Raw genomic sequence first — 14,452 nt, 5'->3', positions numbered from 1 at the left:
CCGTCCATCACATCGGAGAAACCTCCATACCATGCCTGTCGCGGGATTCAGCGGAGGGAAGGGTTGCTGGGGTTTTGATAAAGCCCTCGCAGCCCAACGGGTCTCCGCCGAATTGGAGAGAGAAGACAGTCTTCCTCCTTCCGGTTCGCACCCGTCCTTTCACGAAGGGCGAGGAGAACCGAAAGGAGGGGCATGTCGGTTGAAAAAAGAATGAAACGTGGAAGGCAAGAATATGACTGATTCTCCCTTTAAATGTCGTCGATGGAAATCTCCTTCTTTCCACCGAGATCGTCCTCGTCGCCCGACTCGTCGCGGTCCTCGTCAAACTCAAAGTTGCAGTCGGCATCGCCGTCGGCGCCGTACGTGTCGGTCTCGTTGATCTTGGCCGTCTCGGGGAGCTCGCCGTAGGCCTTGAGGGAGCGGGCCTCGTCGGCGGTGTACTTGAGGATGACGTCGCCCTTGTCGTCCTGGTACTCGCGGAGGGAGAGGAGGATGATGTCGCCCTGGTTGATCCAGACCTTCTTGCGCAGCTTGCCGCGGATGTTGCCGAGGCGCTTGACGCCGTCGAAGCAGGCGGCTTCTAGGCGGCCGTTGCCGAGCATCTTGACGACCTGGGCGTATTCTGGGAGGTTGAGCGTGTTAGTTATTGTCTAGACGAGGGACAAAATAATTGGCGATGTATTGGGTGGCGATGGTACGAACCTTGGCCATCTTCCTTGAAGGTAAGTTCACGCTTCTCGTGATCGGACTCGTTCTTGCCACGTCTGCGGTTCTTGCCGCCCTATTGTAAGTAGTGTCAGCTTTTTGCTCCTTCGAGGACCTTTAGCGCGATGCGATGATGTTATGTTTTGAATGGCATCACGGCGAAGGAGGGGGCGGGGCAATGATGCGGACCCCCCGCGCTTGTTGCCTGACCATGGCAAAACGATACCAAGACGAGGGGCGAAAGAAGCAATGAATTCAATGGTATTTTCAACGTACCTTTCCCTTGTTCTTCGGCATGTTTGAATGTGTGTATGAGGGTGTTCTTGTGGTTCGTGTGACGGAGAGAAGTGGGAAGACGACGGTATTTCTGGCTTAGTGGGGGTTGTTCCTTATATAACGGACAAGGAAAGCTGATGGGTTTGGGGCATGACTGGACCTCGAACTTGTCGCCTGATGTGAAAAGTGAAGGTTCTTCTGTGGCGGTGGCGCACTTGGAAATATGACTAAGCATATCGTGGCTGGCATTAATAATCACATCAGCCATAGGTACGTACCGTGCACTCGTTAACCATTACCATTTCTTGCTTCCACCAGCTTCAAGGTGCACATCACCATCACTTCCCTCTGGCTGACTCTCTCTACTTATTCCTCAGGGCGGGCTGGTTTAGCTTCCCTCCCACCGACGAATGCTTGAACACAGCCAAAGCCATCTAGGGTCATGATCCCACGGTCCGTCCAACATGTGACGCGCCTCATGAGCCAGCTGCCCCGGCGCAGCTTCAGTTCCAAAGCACCACCACCGCGAAAACCCACCCCATCCTCCCCTCCGAAGAGAAATCCAGCGACATCACAAGCCGAAAGGATCGATCCGGCCATCCGAAAACGCCTCGAGGAAATCCAAGTCGAGACGCCCGAAGACATCCAGACGGCCTGGCGGTGGCTCCCCAAGACGCTCAACCCCAAGCACGACCTGCGCGTGCGGTACCTGGCGGACCGGCACTTTGTCAAGCTGCACGACAAGTCGATCCTCACGCCGGCGATCCGCCCGCGCAGCGTGCAGCGGCTGGCCTACTACCGCGACCGCAAGGCCACGAGGGCGCTCTGGCTCGACATCATCGCGCACCAGTCCAAGGTGGCCGCCGTGGTCGTCGGCCGCGCGAGGCGCATGTGCCGCGTCGCCATGGTGCGGGCCTTGCGCGCCCGGGGAATACACAAGCACGGGTGGCAGCTGGCGCCCCTCGACGCGTACTTTGCGGCCCGGACGCGGGCCTTGCGGGGGGGAAAGGGGGAAAGGGGTGTTGGTGCGGACGACGGTGATATAGACGACGTCCAGTCAAAACCGCCGTACAATCCCGTCCTCCGGGGCACGGTGTGGGTGAACATTATACAGCCGCGGGAGTTTGTGGCGCTCGGCATGGACCGGATCCAGGAGATTGCCGACGGAGTTGTGGATATGGTGATCAAGGCAAAGGCGAATTCGAGTCAATACCCGAAGAAGAAGAGCAGGGCACGTCCGCAGCAGCAAGAGAAGGCTGTAGGCGCCAGCGGGATCAACGGGAAGGGAAAGAAGGGACACTTGAACATTCTGGATGATGAATTGCAGATTGAGGCTAGTAAGTAATGGGTATGCAGAGCAAACAAGGCACCCTATGTCTGCTGTCTTGACTTGGCTTCAGCTCGAATCTACTCCAAATGGTACCCTCAGTCTAATCCATGTCCCTCGACTTGCTTTCCTCTGTTTATCTTGTCGTTTGTATGTCTTTTTTTTTTCCTTTCTTTTTCTTTCCTTTTTTTTTTTCATTTCTTCATGGTCTCTTGTCATCATTCCTTGTTCACCGCCTTCCCCTTTCCTTTATCCGCCTTCTTATCACCGTCCCCCTTCTTGCCCCAGACCTGCTCGTGCCAATCCTCATTGTCCACAAACCAGTTCAGGATCCGAAGGGCGTTGTCCTGGGGGAAGCGGGCCGCCAAGTCGCGCACGTAGCGGTCACCCGCGGGCTCCCGGCCCTCGGCGCGCTCCCTGGCACGATGGGCCAGGTTCTTCTCGCGCATCTCGGCCTGGAGGGTGGCGACGCGGTCGTGGATAAAGTCGACGTCTTCGACCACGCGACGCAGGTTGTAGCCGAAGCCGTCTGGGCTGTAGTAGCGGCTGGGCTCGTGCTGGCGGAGCGAGTAGCGCAGCGTGCTGAGGACGCGGTGGTCGGCCTCGACGCGGTGCTCGCGGAGCGTGTGGGTGGCCCCGTGGTACAGGCAGGGGGACTCGGGCCGGGAGACGGGGCCCCAGTTGGGCCAGTGGATGGTGTCGCGGGGGATGACGCGGCACTTGTATGCCTCGGCGCCCCAGGGGTTGGCCTTCTCGAAGCGGGCGACGTGGCGGCCAAAGGCGACGTCGTAGTCTTGCGAGCCCATGATCTGGGCCGCCTCCAGGTCCCGGCGGAGGGCGATGACGATGGAGGCGAGGATCTGGCCGCGGCGCTTGGGGTCCTGGCCGATGCGCGGGGCGTCGCGGATGGCGGCGGCGGTGACGGCGGGGATGCGGTGGTGGACGGTGATGGCGTCGAGGGTGGTGGGCAGCTGGGCGCGGGCGTTTTCGCGGAACAGGATGCCGATGGCGTAGATGCACGTTTCCGTTTCGAGGAAGCACGGCTCGTCGGGGTTCGAGTCGGGGAAGGTCAGCACGGCGTGGACGGCCGGGAGGTACTTGAGAACAGGGCCCGACATGGCCAGGGTGTGGAGCTGGGACGGGCTGATGCCGAGCCAGCGGACCAGCTTGGACTCGAAGAGGTGGATGGTGTTATGCAGGATCGGACGGCTCGCGAGGGTGCAGTTCCGCATGTCGTCGCAGACGTCTGCGAAGACTCCCGCGCCGGGCGATTTGCTGGATTCAGCGGCGTCTTGGGCATCGCCGTTGGATGGGGCAGGATCGTTGGCAGCCGCTTCGTTGGCAACCTCTTCCTTGGCCGTCTCCTTGGCCGTCTCCTTGACGGCCTGCTCATAGGCAGGAGGCTCTTCGGCGGCCGCCTCCTTATCCATGGCCGAGGGCCTCGCGGTAGAGGCGAACTTGCCCATGGCTGGGTCTAAAGGAAGAAGGCCTTGGGATTGAAGATGGTGTATGAAGCTGCCTATCCTGCCACGACTCTTGGTGGGAGTGATGGGCTCTGATAAAGACAGTTTGTCTAGGTTTGGGTAAGATTTTTTTTCTTCTCCGTCCATTTTATAAGAGATTGTGTGAATTCTTGCTGTGCCGTTATGGTTTTCTTTGTTTGGAAGGCACACAAACGGCACGAGATATGGTGAGCTCAACGGATCTTGGTGGTGAGGAGAGGAAAAGATCGCGAGTCGGCGTTGAAGTGTTGCGGTTTATATTCCTGCACAGTAACAATAGAAACTGCAGGTACGCAGTATGTATATACAGGAAGGAGCTGTGTATCTTGTATCCAGGCTGAGTGCCTTCCACGATAGACGCGTTCTTGGTCTTGTATTCAAAGTATCTCTATGCAGTTTCCGAGGCAAGTGCTACTTCTCACATCAACTCACAGAGAAGGAAGGAACTAAAGCCATGTGTGACTTTGTCACTCCTCAGGTTCCAAGAACTTCTTGCAAGTACCCAGTAGTCAATATCATGCTGGACTTGTAGTTGGTTTCTCTTATTTTTCGCCTAGGCTCGTTTATTGCACATATCATGTATCCTAAACTCCTGGCTACTGTCCCCCCATCCACCTAGAATATGCTATTGACAACATTGGCACCAATAGTCGCACCCGCACCAAACACAGCAGCCTCACCCAACCTCTTACCAACGTGGGTAGCCCCGTCTTTCAGCTTGTTGGGCCCCTCACCCTTCTGCTCAGGAGGTTGGCCATGCCCATGAGCCACAGCCATGGGCGGCGCCGCAGCATGGTACGGGTTCTGCTGTGGCGGGGGTCCTCCATAATGAGGCTGGTGCGGAGGTGGGAACCCCGGCTGGCCATACCCCGGCTGAGGACCCGGAGGCGGCCAGAGCTGCTGCACAGGCGCAGGGCCGGTCCTCTGCTGCTCTGGCTGCTGGTGTCGTTGCGGTGGCGGCGGCGGCTGGTTTTCGACGGCGACGTAGTTTCTGGGGAAGATGCCCTCCTGCCCCGTGCGCAGGTTGCGGCCCATCCACCAGTCGGCGTTCATGTACTCGTGCACGGCAATCTTGTCGTCGCGCTCAAACGCGAGGTCGCGGGCGTCGGTGCCGTTGTAACGGTAGAGGCCGCGGGCGTAGACTAGGACGGGCTTGGACGGGGCGGGCGGAGGGGCGGCGGTGGCGGTGGCGGCAGCGCCGGTGTTCTGGGTGTATGGTGGCGGGGCGGGCGAATGGGATGATCTGGTGTTGCTGGCGTCGTCGTGGGCCTTTTTGAGGTTCATGTTGGCCATGGCTTCGGTCGGGGGCGGAGGGGAGGTCGGGTTGGGTTGCTGCGAGGGGGTTGCGCGGGGGCCTGTCCCGCGGAGCGGTGCCTCGGCCGGTAGGAGGGAGTGGATGTTCTCGTAGACGTCGTCGTCGATGACACCTTTTTGGAGGAGGTTTTCGAGTTCCTATGGGCCATGATTAACTTCAATGCCAGGAGATATAACGTGTTTATTGACGTACATTTTTGATGGTTCGGAGAGACCGGTTGGTCTCCATGATGGTCTGGCGATCCGGAGCCATCTTGTCGTACGTCCTGACTTGACGTATAGTAGTGGAAATCAATTACAACGTATATCAAATGCTTATTTGATTCAGTCCAGGTTGGATAGATGAGATGCCCGTCAAAGCGGTGTGATGGAGTGTGGTTGATGATATTATTAATGCCGGTACGGAGTAATACCTAGGTAGCTGGGTTTCTTGGCCTGGTCTTGGAAATCTCAACTAATCATAATTACGGCAATATCAACGGCCGTCTCTTCGACGATAGGATAAGCTGTTAAGGCCCCGTTCGACAATTTCAACTACTCGTTGAAAATCTTTAAATATGCATAAAATGCATAAGTCAAGATCCACTAATAATAAACCCACCCCTTTTATATAGTATTTTCGTTATAACTGTATTTTTTATGCCTATCTCTGCTATCCCCCTGTTATACCCCTGTTTTCGAAGTACCACGCTAGCAGGGGGGTCGAGTTATTAATTTTTTAACGAGTAGTTGAAAATTTATATAGTAGATACTATTAAAGCAAAAAGGAGCTTTTTCGTTATTAAAAAACTTTAATAAAATAGGATCCACTATTAGCCGCGCCGTTCTAGGCGAGGCTAACGACGATACTATTACCACCTAAAATAACGATATTATCCTAGAACTCGACTTAATAGTCCTAATATACGTCCTATAACGATATAAAGTCACTCCACGCCCCTAGAGGCGCAGAAATACCTGCCGCCATAGCCATAGTAATTATCCCGCTATAACAATAAGTATTATAAAGGGGATATTAGTCGGTTTTAATCTAGTATTCCGGGACCTATTCAGACTTAATTAACATGAATTTTATTACCTTATAAGCTGGATTATACTAAACGGCACCGTCAGAGAGACCTCTTACTATACAAAAACGCAGAAGGTTATGCTTTTCCTTTATATTATCGCCCACGGTATATCGTTACATAATATATACCACCGCTTTAAGATATTATTAAACACGGGATCGCGTATCTTTAACGAGGTCCTAGATACGATACGTTAGCTTTATATCGAATACGTTAAGAGTCCTCCACTAGGATATATATCTCGATATATTAAGTTATTATAACGTAATAATTAGTTTAACGGCTATATCGGGGTAATCGACGGTACGTATATCGTAGCGTTTATTCTACTAAAGGCGTAACGGCGGTACTATAATCGGAAGGGTTAGCTTACATAAAACGTCTTTATAGCAGTTAATTTTAACCTCTCCTTTACGTATATCCTAGCAGGCGCCGAGGGTAGTATAAACGACTCTTTATTACTTCGAGAGGCTTTTACTAAAGGTACCTTTTACGTGCTAGATAAGCGATTCTACCTCGTAGATAGTGGGTTTAGTAGCGATATTTAAGGTATCGTTACCCCGTTTAACGGCGAGAGGTACCACCTCTAAGATTTCTCTAAAATTAAGTGGAGGCGACTAACCTTAAAGGAGCGGTTTAATCGCCTCTATACCGGTTACCGTAGTGTTATTAAGCGCGTGTTTAGTATATTAAAGAGATCCTTTTATATTATCGATAGGAGGGTACCCGAATATAGCTTCTAGAAGCAGGTGGAGATCGTATACGCCGTTACTAGTATCTAAAACTTCGTTAAAGCTATACGTAATAGGTTAACTATCGTTAACGGAGGGTTCTAGGATAAAAGGAAACTACTACGATTAGCCGTAGCCCGCGCTAATTATATAATCGATAAAAAGACTAGACTAAAGATACGATACTAGATAGCTAAGATAGTGGAATAGTGGTAGTTAGTAGAGAAAAGATTATATCGTAGTTATTAGAAAAACAAAGAGATATATTAAGATATTAATTATTTAGTAGTCACGGTAAAAAGAGTAGATAAGATAAAGCTTTACCCCGCACTATACCTATCTAGGTAGGTAGTCACTATTTCTAGCTAATTAGATATATAAGAAAAATACTATTCCGAATCCAGATCCATAAAGCCGCGCCTTCCTCCTCGTCCTCTATCACTACCACCACTACTATTATAACCTTTAACGCTAACTTTAATAAACCCTCGCTTCTTTAAAAACTCTCTTTTTACCCCCGTTCATAGCGTATTAAAGATTAACGCTAGATTAGGCTTTTTAGCAAAGAATTCGCCTACTATAACTAGGCCTTCGTCGCCGCCTAATTCGTCGTTAAATTCGTTCTAATAGTCAAGGAGAGCCTTCTCCTAAATAGGCGTATTCTAGCATATTAATAAGGCAATTAATCCGGCTATTAAAGGGTTAATAGGTAAGTTAATAGTCGGCTCCCTCCTATAATAACGCCGGGGGGCGTTATCTAGGAGATCGTTACAAGGGATTAGCGAGCCCGTTCTATTAATATCCGGATCCTATTATTACTTACGGGTTCGCTTTAGCGGCGTTAGCGTAATAAATATCGATTACTAACGCTTACGTTTATCTAGCTCTTAAACGTTAATAATAGTCTAACCCGTCGGAATAGTATCAGGCCAGATATAGATTAAGAGACTCTCTACCTAACATACGCCGCCGCGCCTGCGAATACGCCTACCGATATCGCCATATTTCTCCACGAAAATATCCCACTTCTCGTCACTCATATTAATTATCCCGGTTTTATCGTTATAGTTATTAACGCCGGACTTATTAATAAGCGTTAACGCCGCCCGTAGCTCTTTTTCCTTACTTTTAAGCTTCGATATTATCGCCTTAACCGTTAGGTTAGCTACCGGAAATACCGCTTATATATCAGGTAAGAGTACGGTTAAGGCTTATAGTTTAGCTAACCGTTTATTACTAGTTACGAATAGGGCGTTATTATAACGCGTAGTAAGTAATCGCTTAAAGAGTCTATATTCGATAATATCGCTCTAGATTACACGCGGTAGTTACTTAGCGGATAAAGAGGCACCGGCCTAGGACGCCGAGGGTCCGGATAAGGTGAGATTTTAACTATTTCTATCGTTATAGGAAACATTATCGTCTTTAAAGATATCTAAATCGACGGTATTATTAACCTGCTTAGAAGGCGGCAGCGTGATATCCTGGGTAGGCTCCTAGTCGATATCCACTATAGATTACGTCTTAATATCCCCGGATCCCGGGTCCGGTATATTACCGAGGGACCCTTCTATAACCTCTTCCACGCTAATAGAACCTAGGCCTGCTATATTAATATATATAAAAGTCGTTACGATATTCTATACTAGTAAAAAATAAGGGATTTTATATATAAAAGATATAACCCCGTATCACGGATCGGCCTAATAATTCCACCGATAATACTTTCGTATTTATAAATAAATAGGTATATCTTAGAAAAGGGCCGGGCTCAAATTAGCGCCTTGGCTACAAAGTCACTTATATAAAAAGCTGGGAATTTTTTAACGAGTAGTTGAAATTGTCGAACGGGGCCTTAAGTAGGACTGTTAGTAGCACGACGCGCGTCCTGATGCCAAGTACATGTATGTACTTCGTACTGGAACTCGGATCCGCAAGTTACTCCGTTACCCCACCATGACTTCCGCGGCACAGGTGCGTACCAAAGTACATTCACGGTCGAGTACGAATACGGTACGTACCTGGACTGAGCTTCATCAGGTTCCTCATCAGCTTCAACAGCTCACGATTACGAAGTAGTTCCTCAAAATTCATCTCATGAATAAAATTTACTATGTTTAACTTGTTGGTTGAATAAAATCGGTTTAGCCTATCAAACAATCATATACAGCTTTTCCCCTCCTCTGCTCTAGATAAACTTGCTGTCCTTGACGGTGTACAGGTCGACGTACTCGTCGATCGGGGTGGCCTCGAGCTTCTTCTGGTCCAGGCCGAGGTCGACAATGTGCTTGACGCGGTCCTCGCTGTAGTGGGGGGCCAGGTGCCTCTGGAACTTCTTGAGAATCTCGGGCTTGGCCTCCTCTCTCCGCAGGCGGTGGCCCAGCGGCGCCTCGATGGCCACCTCGTCCAGGAAGGTGCCGTCGTTGAGCTCGACGGTCAGCGCGTTGGAAATGGTGCGCAGGGCCGGGTCGTGGTAATCGCGGGTGTACTGCGGGTCCTCGACGCACTTGATGCGCTTGCGCAGCGACTCGACCACGGGCGACGTGGCGGCCTCGCCGCCGTCGGTGTAGTCGGTGGCCTCGAGGCGGCCAAAGGTCAGCATGACGGCGCACATGTACTGGATGCAGTGGTCGCGGTCGGCAAAGTTGTCCATGGGCTTGAACTGCTTGTCGATGATGCGGATGCAGGCCTCGTGGGTGCGCACGGTGACCTCCTTGATGTCCTCGGCCGTCTTGCCCATGGCCTTGAGCTGGGCATAAATCTTCTCCGACGCCTCGACGGCGGTCTGCGAGTGGAACTCGGCCGGGTACGACACCTTGAACAGGACGTTCTCCATGACGTAGCTGCCGTAGGGGCGCTGGTACTCAAACTTCTTGCCCTTGAACAGCACGTCGTAGAAGCCCCAGGTGGGCGTCGACAGGACGGTGGGGATGCCCGGCTCGCCCTTGAGCACCTTGAGGGCCAGGTTGACGGCGCGCTGGCAGGCGTCGCCGGCGGCCCACGACTTGCGGGACATGGTGTTGGGCGAGTGGCGGTAGGTGCGGAGGGCCTGGCCGTCGACCCAGGCCTGGCTGACGGCGTCGGCCACCTGCTTGTCGTTGAGGCCCAGCATGTTGGCCACGACGGCCGTGCTGGCCACCTTGACGAGGATGACGTGGTCGATGCCGACCTTGTTGTACGAGTTGAGCAGCGCCAGGCAGCCCTGGACCTCGTGGGCCTTGATCATGGCCTCGAGCACGTCGCGGACGGTGAACTGCTTGCCGCCCGCAATGTTGCCGCCGGCCTTGTTGGTGCGGGTGACCCAGTCGGCCACGGCGAGGATGGCGCCCAGGTTGTCCGAAGGGTGACCCCACTCGGCCGCCAGCCAGCAGTCGTTGTAGTCGAGCCAGCGGACCATGGCGCCAATGTTGAACGCCGCGTTGACGGGGTCCAGGGCAAAGTCGGTACCGGGCACCTTGGCGCCATTGGGGACGACGGTGCCGGGGACGACGGGGCCTAGCAGCTTGGTGCACTCCTGGAAACGGAGGCCCTCGACACCACAGCCTAGGGTGTCAAGGAAGACCCATCGCGCCGTGTCGAACTGTTGGTGAAAATTTGTTAGCCCTGCGTCTTTTACGGCGGTAGAGGTGTGGTGGTGAGGGGGGGAGGGAGGGGTAGCTGTGGGCGGGGTGCATCGAAAAATAGCATAAAAACATATAGGAAAAGGCAAAGAAAACATACAGCTAGATCAGAGTCGATCTTGTAGTTGTTGACATAGTTGGCGATGTCCGTAATCTCGGAATCGTACTCACGTTCGGTGGTCATGGCTGGTGCGGCGCTCTGGTTGTTGGTGGTGGTAGAAAAGGTGTGGGTGGAAGAGGGGAGACGGAAAGAGGCGGAGGCGGCCAACTTATTGGACCGGGACGCAATGGAGCCGAGGGGGGCTACCAGACGGACGCTTCGGGGCTGCACACGTAGTGACCTCGAAGCAGATCTGATGCTCCGGTTAACGGCAGACATGATCGACTGGCCGAATGGGGCGGTCGTTTGTTACGTCGTAAGGATCGAGGAGGGGGGATTGAAAAGGGATGGCGAAAAGAACTTGATTGACCCTTCTCACACCTTGATTTGTGATTGTTCGACGTAAAGTTGAAGAGAGAATGTGTGAAGAGGGAAGAAGAGGGAAGTTTAAATCAAAGAGACGAAACTCAAGACTCGAGATAATAAATTCGTCCCAGCAATTGGCCGCGCTCGCTTTCGGTCTCGGTCTGGTCTCGGCTCAAACAGGTCTAAGCAACTGATGAATCGAGTCGAACCCAGCCGCAGCAGTGGAGGCTTTTGACTGGTCCAATCGTCTCTTTGGTCTGGGGTACCACGGGAATGCTTTGCCGTGGGTGAACAAAGAGGTACCGGATAGTACGTACCAAGAGGAATCCCACTTTAAATCCGAGGCTATTCGTATTTCCTACGCTGTAATTCCATGCTATCGTAACCATCTGCTAATGCTAATTATACGTCGACAAACTATTATGTACAAACAGAGTAATATCATAGAACGACGACAAATCCTACCCTGTTATGTCGTGAGTGAGTCTGGGGTTCTGAATGGGCTGTGATTCGGCCGTTGATAGCCGAGGTTTGTTGGGCCGCATCCGTACGCAGTAACGAAATACTACTGATAGAAAGGTGTCTGTTCCCGTCTTTGTCATATCGCAGTAGCATTACTCGGGGTATTCCAGTATACGGGCCGATTTCGGAACGGCTGCGGTCCGGGTACCTCTTGAACTTTCCTCTCCGCCGACCAACTTGCCGGACGGAGGCCAAACGCCCACGTACGAAGGAAGTACGAGATGTCATCAAAGCCGAGGCCTTTGTACTTTGACCTTTTTAAAGGACTAATATAACATGACTCGAATGCCTCTGATGAGGGTCTAAGAAAGTGTGCATCACAGAGCATCATATTATGGTGAGGAGAACCTGTTTGATAAGACAGAAAGAAAAACACAAAGCAATGCTGCATACCATGACGTTTCACTTGTCTCCTTTTTGCTTTGCTTTGTGGCTCTTACATTATGATTCATATCAAGTTTCTTTCAGTTCAAGTATTCATTGTCGATTGTGGTGTTTATTCCATTCAGCACGGAACAATCAATCATGTTACAATAGAAAGACGATAAGAATAGAGAAGACGACAAGAATGGACGCTCAACTTGACAAAAACAAGACTTCACCAGCCTTGCCCAGCCTGTCCTGCTTTCATACTCGATCGCATAACTCAACAAACATGCAGTCGTTGGCCGTTTACAAAGTAATACGTTGTACGCAAACTTTACAAACCCCCGCAACACGACGCCCGTCAGTCGTGTTCAACTTTCTGCCCAAGTCAGAGTCGGACTGCCCCGCGCCAGCCACCGCCTGGGTGGCTGCCGTTCTCCAGCCTCTCGCAGCTTTTAGTGGTCAAAAGGGACTTGGCATAGGGGGTCTCGACCACTAAGCCACCTGTCTTGGGCGGGAGCTCTGTCACCTACCCCACTTTCCCCCAAACCCTCCAGTGGCTGGTGCGAACTAAGCGGTCGGAAACATGGGGGGTCCCCACCCGCGTCTGGGCGCTGCTTCCGGGCGGCGACCACCTGCCAATGCCCATGTCTCCAACTCGCTTCATCATCGTCGTCGTCCTCCTCCTCCCTTTCAACGTCGCCAGCCTGTCGTCCTCCATAACCACAGAATGTCGGTCCTCCGCCCGAACCAGAGAGAAAGGGCCTCCTCCAGAGCCGGAGCCACTGGTCCCCCTAACGGCATTCTCAATGGAATCATTGACCCCACCAAGACGGGCAAATATCCCGTCATCCTCAGTGACACTCTACGCGGCGGTACTGAGACTGACGTCTTCACAGCAGTTCGATGTAAGTTGTCTACCTTTCTGCATTCCCACATGCAAAGACGTAAGGAACCGTCTTCAGTTGAATGAAGCTGACCGCCAACTCGTTCCCAGACAACCACAAACCCCAGCAATTATCATCATCCGACGCAACAACCACCCCATCAAAGCTAAAACCCGCCACGCCCGGCAACGAGACCAACTTCCATCTCTCCCTTTCGGACAACGACGGCGGTAAATATGGCTATTCAGGCACCCGGACAAGCGATTCGGGCCAATACGTCCTGTACTTTGATCCCGCGAAGAAGGCCTTCATCCTCGACCGCATCAACTCCACCTTCCACATGAACCTCACCCGTACCCCCGACAACTCCGACCCAGACGCCCTTAGGGAGCAGTTCCAACACCTCGACACATCGGCCGCAGCCTCCCCCGTCCAAGAACCCCGCAAGCCAACAGCAACAACAAGTACCAAGCCCGCCGCCAAGCCATCCGCCAAACCGTCTTCCCTCAAGAGCAGCAGCGCCGCCGCCGGCCGCAAGCAGGGTTCCGCCACGCAACCAAACCCCAATCCCGAAAAGAAAAAAGAAGCCAAGGTGGTCCAGCTCGCACTCCCCCAAAACAACCGCCCACCGGAACCACCGAAACCCGCCCCAGCGCCCGCCGAGACGACCAAGCGGGACAAGCGCAGCAGCCGCCGGCGCCACGAGGTGCAGGACGAAGACGACGAGGACGACGACGACGACGACGAGGACATTGGCCTGACCATCGAGTACCCGGACGAACCGTCCCGGTCGCGCGGCGGGACCGACTTTTCGCCCGCCTTCCCCGCCCAAAAACTCACCGTCCGCCGCTTCTCCGAGTTCCTCCGCGACTCCGAGGCCGACGATGCCGACGGGGAATCCGAGCCCGAGGAGGACCTGAAGCTGCCCAGCCCCGTCAACCATCGGCATCCGCAGTATGGCCACGTCGGCGCCGGGCATGACGAGGAGGATGAGGACGAGGAGGACCACGACGAGTTTGAGGATGTGCATGTGGGAGCTGGCGGTCGACAGCAGCAGCAGCAACACCACCAACAACATGTGGAACAGATGGATGTGGATGCCGGAGATGACGACGAATTGGATTTGGAGGCAGAGCTCGAGGACGCTCTGGAGCAAGCTGCCAATAGTGGGGACGCGGGCGAGGAGAGCGAGGTTAGCGAGGAGGATTAGGTTTTCATCGTTTTCTCTTGGCGGTCCTTTGCCTTGCTGTCAATTTTGTTTCTACTGATTCTCCTGGCACGATGCCAACATGGCGCGTACTATAGCGGGTACTTTTTAGGGACATGAGTCCAACTGCATGGACGAGACTTGCATGTCTTGGGCCTGGAATGGGTGGTTCTTATTATGGATATACCACGGCGTGGCGTTTACGGACAGTTGAATTATGAAGCGTTCAGCGCATTATGGTCTGCTTCATTGGTAGGGACACATTAGTCTACTCAGTAATGAAGATTCTATGCCCAACAGCTTGTCCTGCAGCATCTATTTGGTCACACAACCTCCCACCGCGCCAACCACCCAACGCTCTCCCCGGCATTCCGCACAATACAAAACCTCCCCCCGCCATCGTCCCCGTCGGGCCCCTTCCTGGCCTCCTGCAGCGCCTCGACGGCCTTGCAGACGGCA

At 53.0% G+C, this 14,452-nt stretch overlaps 7 protein-coding genes across 7 annotated transcripts; 2 read left to right on the top strand and 5 right to left on the bottom strand.

Moving 5' to 3' along the window:
- Positions 1-248: 248 nt before the first annotated feature.
- Positions 249-781, bottom strand: ACRALDRAFT_1028620 (uncharacterized protein; the record flags this gene model as incomplete). The annotated part of the gene is made up of 2 exons (XM_071014851.1): positions 249-622; positions 703-781. Coding segments are annotated over 2 exons (453 nt in total), but the record flags the coding sequence as incomplete, so codon positions are not given.
- A 527-nt stretch (positions 782-1,308) lies between these two features.
- ACRALDRAFT_1061126 (uncharacterized protein) lies at positions 1,309-2,435 on the top strand (the record flags this gene model as incomplete). Its single annotated transcript, XM_071016369.1, has 1 exon — positions 1,309-2,435. A coding segment is annotated over exon 1 (899 nt), but the record flags the coding sequence as incomplete, so codon positions are not given.
- A 91-nt stretch (positions 2,436-2,526) lies between these two features.
- Positions 2,527-3,774, bottom strand: ACRALDRAFT_1068332 (uncharacterized protein; the record flags this gene model as incomplete). Its single annotated transcript, XM_071017556.1, has 1 exon — positions 2,527-3,774. The coding sequence occupies one exon, from the start codon at positions 3,772-3,774 to the stop codon at positions 2,527-2,529; it is 1,248 nt and encodes a 415-aa protein (XP_070876860.1).
- Positions 3,775-3,995: 221 nt separating this feature from the next.
- On the bottom strand, positions 3,996-5,596 carry ACRALDRAFT_1074709 (uncharacterized protein). The gene is made up of 2 exons (XM_071018272.1): positions 5,318-5,596; positions 3,996-5,262 (listed from the first exon to the last, which is right to left on the bottom strand). Exons 1-2 carry the CDS (start codon positions 5,375-5,377, stop codon positions 4,426-4,428), a joined length of 897 nt encoding a protein of 298 aa, XP_070876859.1. The 5' UTR covers positions 5,378-5,596; the 3' UTR covers positions 3,996-4,425.
- Positions 5,597-8,696: 3,100 nt separating this feature from the next.
- On the bottom strand, positions 8,697-9,019 carry ACRALDRAFT_207085 (uncharacterized protein; the record flags this gene model as incomplete). The annotated part of the gene is made up of 3 exons (XM_071022164.1): positions 8,697-8,713; positions 8,807-8,956; positions 8,992-9,019. 3 exons carry the CDS (start codon positions 9,017-9,019, stop codon positions 8,697-8,699), a joined length of 195 nt encoding a protein of 64 aa, XP_070876858.1.
- ACRALDRAFT_2051621 (uncharacterized protein) lies at positions 8,991-11,136 on the bottom strand. Its single transcript, XM_071021619.1, has 2 exons — positions 10,646-11,136; positions 8,991-10,505 (listed from the first exon to the last, which is right to left on the bottom strand). Exons 1-2 carry the CDS (start codon positions 10,922-10,924, stop codon positions 9,114-9,116), a joined length of 1,671 nt encoding a protein of 556 aa, XP_070876857.1. The 5' UTR covers positions 10,925-11,136; the 3' UTR covers positions 8,991-9,113.
- Positions 11,137-12,731: 1,595 nt separating this feature from the next.
- On the top strand, positions 12,732-13,510 carry ACRALDRAFT_1061124 (uncharacterized protein; the record flags this gene model as incomplete). The annotated part of the gene is made up of 2 exons (XM_071016368.1): positions 12,732-12,807; positions 12,897-13,510. Coding segments are annotated over 2 exons (690 nt in total), but the record flags the coding sequence as incomplete, so codon positions are not given.
- Between the last annotated feature and the right edge of the window lie 942 nt (positions 13,511-14,452).

The sequence above is a fragment of the Sodiomyces alcalophilus genome, assembly GCF_042370955.1.
Source record: "Sodiomyces alcalophilus JCM 7366 unplaced genomic scaffold ACRALscaffold_2, whole genome shotgun sequence".
Classification (NCBI taxonomy): Eukaryota; Fungi; Ascomycota; class Sordariomycetes; order Glomerellales; family Plectosphaerellaceae; genus Sodiomyces; species Sodiomyces alcalophilus.
Note: the sequence above shows the minus strand (reverse complement) of the source record. Positions and strands in the feature narration are given on the sequence as shown.